This window comes from Primulina huaijiensis, chromosome 3 (assembly GCF_012295235.1).
Source record: "Primulina huaijiensis isolate GDHJ02 chromosome 3, ASM1229523v2, whole genome shotgun sequence".
In the NCBI taxonomy this organism is placed as follows: Eukaryota; Viridiplantae; Streptophyta; class Magnoliopsida; order Lamiales; family Gesneriaceae; genus Primulina; species Primulina huaijiensis.
The window spans coordinates 6,356,805-6,366,356 of record NC_133308.1 but is presented as its reverse complement, the minus strand read 5'-3'; the positions used below and the strand labels follow the sequence as shown (position 1 = coordinate 6,366,356).

Below are 9,552 nucleotides of genomic sequence, written 5' to 3'. Positions count from 1 at the left end.
TAATCAAACATAAATATTGCTGGATAATTCATAATGGCCACTGTCAACAGTGTAGGCTGTGGGGTTTTTCTTTAGGCCGATTCTGTGCATCTCTCTCTTTTCTTTCTTTCTTTTTTTTTTTTTAAGGCAGACGTCGTTATGATACATGTCTATTTTATTATTGCTTTTTAGCATACCAAAACATAATTAATACTAGGCTACTTCTGTAACAATTCCAGTCTACGAATTTCTCTGGAACAAAACCAGAAAATAAAGGTTAGGACAGGACCACTTTATTATTTGTAAGTAGGGATTTATAGACTCTTTACATTTGAATGAACCCAAATTCGACTGCTTCTATTTTTTTTGTTTCCTATATTTTTTGTTTATAAAAAAGATCCTCATTTGATGCCAGCATGATCAATTCGACTGCATGAGTCTTGTGAGAATTTCTTGTATTGCATGGGATTCTTGGCATCTAAACGAATCATTTCACAAGCAGGAGTAATTTATTATAGATGGAATATCGTTTTCTCATATCGATGACGCAACACAAGTTCTAAATTTTTAGTTTCGACGCTCGAAACTTTCCTTAGGCGTCACATTAATTTAAACATCTATAAGGTGTTTAGAATTATTACTTTCGCATATTTAACGTTGAACACCAAACCAGTCCGGATTTAGCGGAGTTGGTATTTCTTGTATATCACTTCAAACATATTTCCCACCTTTGATCATCAAATTAAGTCCACAATCGAAGACTTTGTTCCTTGATTGGATTGCACTAGAAATCACAAACAATTTCTGCGTTAAAACCGTGACACACGAATTTCAGAACTTCGAAGTCGATGCGACGACAGCGGGCGATGGCTGTGGAAGCTACCGTCGGCCTAATATTTTTTCCCAAAAGTTTGTGTTGGCCGAAACTTGAGAGAGAAGAGAAAGGAATTTTGTGTTGTGTATTTTTAACTCTCTTGTATGTTTTATTTAAATATACAACATTTGATAACATATTTATTTACCGCCCATGAATATATAAAGCATATCTAAAAAACAACTTAAAGTTATTTTTTAATACTAAATAAACATCTCCTATTGACTTTGCAGCAACTCTTGCTTCAATTCTCATCCTCAAGAAGGTCTCACGTTCTCTTAGCTTTCTACTTCTTGTCATTTTCTGGAAACTATTGCATAGATGAGATCCACATTCAGTATCTAATACCCAAGAAGTTGAATTAATTGAGACATTTATTTCAATATAAAACATACCGTTTCTAGAACGCTTATGGGCAAGATACTCCTTGCATTCTCGCCTCCAAAGTTCAGGTTTCTTGCAGTGGAAGCAAGCATCTTCTACTTTATCATGCTTTGCGGGCTTTTTAAAAGTGTTTGTAACCTACTTCTTACTAGGTTTGTTCTTATTGGAAGGAGGAAAATGTTTCTTTCCCTTTCTTTTTGGCCATTTCTTTATCCCAGACGAAGAGCCTACTAAGAAAACATGTTTTTCCTTCTTGATAGTGGCTTCATAACTTGTAAGCATGTTGACCAACTCTCAAGGCTATCCTCCAACTTGTTCATATTGAAGTTCATCACAAACCCATCAAACAATGATGACAATGACAACAACAGAATGCCCATGGACAATTTATTGGAGATAACAAGGTTCAAGCCTACTAATTTCTCAACGATCTCAATCATCCTCACACCATGCTCATGGACCGAGGCCGCATTTTGCAAGCGTGATGTCATGAGCTCTTTGGCAGTAGTGTGTCTTAGCGGACGTGTTTGTTCACAATACAACTCTTGTAGGTGACCGTAAATGTCAGCAATATTTACAGCTTCTTCAAACCGCCTCTGCAACTCGTTTGACATAGAAGCCAACATATAGCTCTTTGCTTACAAATTATGGTCCAATCATTTCTCAAGTTCGACCAATTTCTCAGCTGGAGTAGTGGCAACAACCTCTTGTGGAGGAGTTTTCTTGAGAAAATATTTTCTCTTAATTTGAAACAATTTTTAAATTTCTTAGCCAGTCGTTGTAGTTAGGTTCGGTTACCTTATTTTGACCAAATATAACAGATAAAGGATTTCGCGATGACATCGTAGATATAATGTAATAAAACAGAATAAACATTACTACCATTTTAAAACATTTTGTGAGACATAAAATATGAACTATTATTTTTATGAATTGTTTCCCACTATTTTGATATTTTCACCACCTTTTGATGAAAACGGAAAATCCAATTTTCTTAGTGAGCAAGTAAAGTTCAATTGCTAAATTAAGATCAAGAATAATATCGGTCAATCACAATTTTCAAAATAAAAAGCCCAATTGCAACTATTTACAACCCTTACATAATTTTGTCTCACATTTGAAGAGGGTCCAAAAACATGATAGCCTTTCTCTTCACGTATCGAGCCTGATCCATCAAGGTCAAACCTTAGTGGACAGTCGTCATAAGATCACTCAATAATATGAGCCGAAGTTATAAGAGTTCCACATAGTTCACATCAAATATATAAGTGGAAGTCTCATCTTTCCACCGTCCTGGTCTCCCCAATAATATGAACAAGACACTGATCGCAAGTAGCGTACATCATGCAACCACCATTGATGGAAGGCAAAGAAATATTAAACTTTTTTTTAAATTTTCCTTTCAATGAGTTTAATTTAAATTTTGGATCTTATCCAAAATGAGGGATTTTATTTTAAAAATTTGTCTTATCATTTATTTTAAAAAAATTGTGTTATGATTAATTGTATGCTTGTCGGATTTATGTAACTATTATTATTATATTAATAATAACGCACATACTAATTATTTATAATATATCACATGTATTATAAATAATAAATATATTATAAATAATAAAATAATTGATAACCGAGAGATAACTGATCCATATGAGCCATATATGGACCTATGTCCAGAACCTAGGTAAATGCGGAGATGGAAATGCAACATTACATAAACCTTCTAGTATTTTACATGCATTCGATCTTCAAAACTCATTTAATTATGGGCCCACTATCTTCAAATCTTGATCTCCCACTAAATCTAATAATTACATTAAATTTCTACTGCTCATTGGGATACAAATTTAGGGGGTAAGAATGCACCATAAACCATACTTACTTTAAATAATTATAAATACAACATGTAAAATATCCTAGCAAACACCTAGCAAATTGGTCATGGTTCTCGATAATCCTTTAACCATATAATATCAAATATTATAATATTCCACAATATCACATGTTATCCACATATCATGTATCCTGTAAATTATCACAACCGCCATGATTAATAAGTTAAATAAATATTTTTATTTAACTTTAATTAATTAAATATCTCGTAAAATATTTTTTACTATAAATAATTAAAATCCAATTCTAATTATTTAATTTTGTAAGAAAAGTTCATAATTTTATGGAAGATTCATTCCTGGGGTAAATTCGATCTTATTTTAACAAAATATCAATTTAGCCCAAAATATTCGTAAATTTTGAAAATCGCCCCTGGCCCGAATTATTTGAGCCCATATTGGACAGGGTTTCCCGAGACTGTCTTAGGCAGCTTGCCCCGCTGCCCGAACTATTCATGCAGCCATCGACGGGCGGTTGCCCTGCGCACAATTTTTTTATTTAAAACTTTCTGGGCAACAGCGCTGCCAGATGTGCACCATTAGATTTTTTTTCTTAAAACTTTTTATATGGGCTGCGATTTCATGAAAAATTCTTACGCTGTTAACTCAACACGATTTAAACAATAAAATTATAAGATTGAGAAAAAAAAGCTGTGGAACTTCCTTATTATATATTGGATCGCTGATGAGACATCGGTTCCTTTGCTTGCGCAATGCCATCTACGTTGTCATAGTAGACCGCGACTGGAACAACTGTTTGAGGAATGACACCCAATTTTTGAATGAAATTCCTTATCCAAATCTCTTCATTTGCTGTAGCTGATGCAACTATGTATTCGGCCTCGGTGGTTGAATCCGTTGTGGTGTCTTACTTGGAACTCTTCAAAGAGACACAACACCACAATTGAGCTTGAATACAAGTCCAGATGTTGATTTCGAATCATCCATATCTGATTGGAAGCTAGCCTTCTAATTTTAATTCTCCACTCCCGTAGACCAAGAACAAATTCTTAGTTCTTCTCAAGTACTTAAAAATATTTTTACCACTTTCCAATGCAATGAACCGAGATTCGATTGATATCTACTTGCAACACTCAATGCAAATGCAATATCAAGCCGAGTAGATATCATACCATACATTATACTGTCTATAGGAGACACATGTGGAACGCGGCTCATTGTTTCTATGTCTTCATTAGTCTTAGGGCACATAGACTTAGATAAAATAACACCATGACACATTGAGAGATATCATCTTTTGGACTCCTCCATAGAGAATCTCCTCAGTATGATATCAATATATGTGGATTGGGTGAGCCTTACTATCCTCTTAGATCTATCCCTATAAATCTATATTCTTAATATATAGGATGCTTCATGGAGAATTTACTAGCTAACCATACTTTAGTTGATTGCATATTCTCAATGAGTAGCATGTCATCAACATAAAGTATTAGAAATGTCACTGCACTCCTTCTCAGGGTTTTTGGAAAAATCAAAATCTTTGATAGTGTTATCAAATCTAAGGCTCGAGCTCTTTGATGCCTATTTGAGTCCATAGATGGATCTCCGAAGTTTGCATACTTTATTCTCAATTCCAACTGATCTGAATCCTTCAGGCTGATACATGTAAATCTCTTCCTTAATGTCGCCATTAAGGAATATTGTCTTCACATTCATCTGCAATATTTCATAGTCATACCATGTTGCTATGGCTAGCAATATCCTAATAGACTTGAACATTGTGACTTGAGAAAATGTTTCATCATAATCAACACTTTGTTTTTGAGTATATCATTTTGTTACCAATCTTGCTTTGAAGGTCACTACCTTCTCATCCATCCCGAGTTTCCTTTTGTAGATCCATTTGCATCCAATGGGAAGAATTCTCTCAGGCGGATCTACTAAAGACCATTCTTGGTTCGAATACATGGAGCCCATCTTGGACTGCAAGGCTTCAAGCCATTTAGATGAATCAGCATCAGACAATGGTTCTTTGAAGTTTCTTAGATCACATACATGAATGTGCTCATCTTGGCCTTCTTCAAGAAATAGGCTCATCTTCTTAGCGGCCTTGAGATCTTTTCGAATATCATAAGAGCTTGTGTTTCTTCAACTGTCTATTGGGGTGTGGGTTCTAATTTTCAGAAGTAGGTGGTTCCCGAATCTTTTCGAGTTCAATCACCCTGCCTTTTCTATCAAATATAAACTCATTCTCTAATAATGTGAATTCCTTGAAACAAACATAATTGTTTCACTTGGATCATAGAAATAATATCCAACTGAATTCTTTGAATATCACACAGAGTAGTACAAATTGGCTCTACTATCCAATTTTTCTCTCGCTGTCTGCTTCACGTAAGCAGGACATCCCCATATTCTTAATAAAGAATATTTTGGTGGCTTTCACATCCATATCTCATATGTAGTTTTATTCACTAACTTTGTATGGACTTGGTTCAAAAAATTTGCCGATGTTTCAAGCACAAATCCCCAAAGAGATGGCGGCAATTAAGTGAATCACATCATAGATCGAACCATATTCATCAATGTCTGATTACAATGTTCTGACATACCATTCAACTGGGTGTGGCAATGGGAGTCTACTGTGAGAGAATCTTATTTTATTTAAGGTAGTCGTGAAACTCAGTACTTAAGTATTATCCACCTTGATCAGATCAAAGTGTTTAATACTCTTTTCTAATTGTTTCTCTACTTTGCCTCTGAATTCTTTGAACTTTTTAAAGGTTTCAGACTTGTATTTCATTAAATACACATACCCGTACCTCAACTAGTAATCAGTAACGCTAATGAAGTAGGATTGTCGATATCTCGTGCTAACACTTAGCAGGACACACACATCTGTATGGATCAAATCAAACAGAGCATGTGCACGTTCCACTTTCTCTAGGAAAAAGGGCTTTGGTCATCTTCCCTTTCAGAGATGACTCACGTGTCTCTAGAGAGTTTATGTCTGACGAGTCAAAAATTTCATCTTTCCCTAGCTTGTACATCATTATTTATAAATATAACCTAACCTAGAGTGTCACAAGTGTGCTTGATTTAGACTATCTTTCTTTTTTTTTTTTGTTTGTTGTTGTTGATATCGTGTTTACTTTGAAATGGTTGTTCTGAATATATTTTATTTTTAAGTTATAAATATCGTATTGTATTTCGCCTGTTCCAATTAAACATTCATTCTTAAAAATATTGCAAACACCTTTAGCAAATAAATAAGAAAATACATTTTTATCAAGGATAAAAATGAAAATAATGTTTTTAACCATCAGGAATATATAAAGAATCTCTAAAAACAACTTAAAGTTATTATTTAATATTAAATAAACATCTTCTATTGCCTTTGCAGCAACTCTTGCTCTATTTCTCATCCTCAAGAAGGTCGCACGTTCTCTTAGCCTTCTAATTCTTGTCATTGTCTCCAAATTATTGCAGAGATGAGATCCACATTCAGTATCTAATACTGAAGAAGTTGAATTAATTGAGACATTTATTTCAATATAAAACATACCGTTTCTAGAACTCTTATGAGCAAGATAATCCTTGCATTCTCGCTTCCAAAGTTCAGGCTTCTTGCAGTGGAAACAAACATCTTCTACTTTATCATGCTTTGCGGGCCTTTTAGAGTGTTTGTAGCCTACTTCTTACTAGGTTTGTTCTTATTGGAAGGAGGAAAATGTTTCTTTCCCTTTCCTTTTGGCCATTTCTTTGTCCTAGACGAAGAGCCCACTAAGAAAACATGTTTTTCTTTCTTGATGGTAGCTTCATAACTTGTAAGCATGTTGACCAACTCTTCAAGGCTATCCTCCAACTTGTTCATATTGAATTTCACCACAAACCCATCAAACAATGATGACAGTGACAACAGCAGAATGTCCATGGACAATTTATTGGGGATAACAAGGTTCAAGCCTACTGATTTCTCAACGAGCCCAATCATCCTCACACCATGCTCATGGACCGAGGCCGCATTTTGCAAGCGTGATGTCATGAGCTCTTTGACAGTAGTGTGTCTTAGCGGACATGTTTGTTCACAGTACAACTCTTGTAGGTGACCGTAAATGTCAGCAGTATTCACAGCTTCTTCAAACCGCCTCTGCAACTCGTTTGACATAGAAGCCAACATATAGCTCTTTGCTTGCAGATTATGGTCCAATCATTTCTCAAGTTCGGCCAATTTCTCAGCTGGAGTATTGGCAACAACCTCTTGTGGAGGAGTTTTCTTGAGAAAATATGTTATTTTCTCTTAATTTGAAACGATTTTTTAAATTTCTTAGCCAGTCGTTGTAGTTAGGTCCGGTTAGCTTATTTTGATCAAATATAACAGATAAAAGATTTCGCGACGACATCGTAGATATACTGAAATAAAACAGAATAAACATTACTACCATTTTAAAACATTTTGTGAGACATAAAATATGAACTATTATTTTTATGAATTGTTTCCCACTATTTTGATATTTTCACCACCTTTTGATGAAAACGGAAAATCCAATTTTCGTAGTGAGTAAGTAAGTCCCAATTGCTAAATTAAGATCCTGAATAATATCGGTCAATCACAATTTTCAAAAGATAAAGCCCAATTGCAACTCTTTACAACCCTTATATAATTTTGCCTCACGTTTGAGGAGGGCCCATTAACATGATACCCTTTCTCTTTAGCTGTCGAGCCCGATCCATCAAGGTCAAACCTTAGTGGACAATCTTCACGAGATCACCCAATAATATGAACCAAAGTCATGAGAGTTTCATATAGTTCACATCAAATATATAAGTGGAAGTCTCAGCTTTCCGCTGCCCTAGTCCCCCTAATAATATGAGTCAGAAACTGATCGCAAGTAACGTACATCATGCAACCACCATTGATGGAAGGTAAGGAAATATTAAACTTTTTTTTAATTTTTCTTTTAATGATCTTAATTTAAATTTTGGATCTTATCCAAAATGAGGGATTTTATTTTAAAAATTTGTCTTATCATTTATTTTAAAAACTTGTGCTATGTTTGTTAGTATGCTTGTCAGATTCATGTTACTTTTATTATTATATTAATAATAACGCACATATTAATTATTTATAATATATCACATGTATTATAAATAATAAATATATTATAAATAATAAAAGATGATTGATAACCGAGAGATAACTGATCCATATGAGCCATTTATGGACCTATGTCCAGAACCTAGGTAAATGTAGGGATGGAAATACAATATTACATAAGCTTCCAGTCTTCCAATATTTTAAATGCCTTCGATCTTCAAAACTCATTTTTGGGCTCATTATCTTCAAATCTTGATCTCCCACTAATCTAATAATTACATTAAATTTCCATGGCTCATTGGGATACAAATTTAGGGGGTGAGAACGAGCCATAAACCATAATTACTTTAAATAAGTATCAAATAATTATAAACACAACATATAAAATATCCTAGCATACACCTAGCAAATTGGTCATGGTTCTCGATAATCATTTAACCATATAATATCAATATTATAATATTCCACAATATCACATATTATCCACAAATCATGTATCTTGTAAATTATCACAACCGCCATAATTAATAGGTTAAATAAATATTTTTATTTAACTTTAATTAAATTAAATTTCTTGTAAAATACTTTTTACTATAAATAATTAAAATCCAATTTTAATTATTTTATTTTGTAAGAAAAGTTCATAATTTTATCGAAGATTCATTCCAGGGGTAAATTCAACCGTAGTTTAATAAAATATCATTTTAGCCCAAAATTTTCGTTAATTTTGAAAATCGCCCCGAGCCCGAAATATTTGAGCCCATATTGGACGGGGTTGCCCGAGACCGTCTCAGGCAGCCTGCCCTGCTGCCCGAACTCTTCGGGCAGCCATCGACGGGAGGTTGCCCCGCGCGCGCATAATTTTTTTTATTTAAAACTTTCTAGGCAACATCGCTGCCAGATGTGCGTCGTTAGATTTGTTTTTCTTAAAACTTTTTAAATGGGCTGCGATTTCCTGTAAAATTCTTACGCGGTTGAAAGCAATTAACTCAACATGATTTAAACAATAAAATCATAAGATTGAGAAAAAAGCTGTGACACCACTGTTAGAGTACCGTTTTGTCGTACCCAAGGCGCGTCAGAAGTTTTAAATTTTTAGTTTCGACGCTCGAAATTTTCCTTTGTTGTCGCATGAATTTAAACATCAATAGGGTGTTTAGAATTATTACCTTAAGGTATTTAACGCTGGACACCAAACCAGTCCGAGATTAGCAGAGCTGGTACTTCCGGTATATCTCTTCGAACAGATTTCCCGCCTTTGATCTCAAATTAAGTCCACGATCGAAGACTTTGTTCCTTGTTTGGATTGCACTAGAAATCACAAGCAATTTTTGCGTTGAGATTGGGACACACGACTTTCG

At 34.4% G+C, this 9,552-nt stretch overlaps 1 protein-coding gene across 1 annotated transcript; it reads right to left on the bottom strand.

Moving 5' to 3' along the window:
* Positions 1–6,784: 6,784 nt before the first annotated feature.
* Positions 6,785–7,273, bottom strand: LOC140972154 (uncharacterized). Its single transcript, XM_073434622.1, has one exon. The coding sequence runs from the start codon at positions 7,271–7,273 to the stop codon at positions 6,785–6,787; it is 489 nt and encodes a 162-aa protein (XP_073290723.1).
* Between the last annotated feature and the right edge of the window lie 2,279 nt (positions 7,274–9,552).

Excerpts from the sequence above, each read along its gene's own strand:
- LOC140972154 (XM_073434622.1), bottom strand. The coding sequence starts at position 7,273 with ATGTTGGCTTCTATGTCAAACGAGTTGCAGAGGCGGTTTGAAGAAGCT.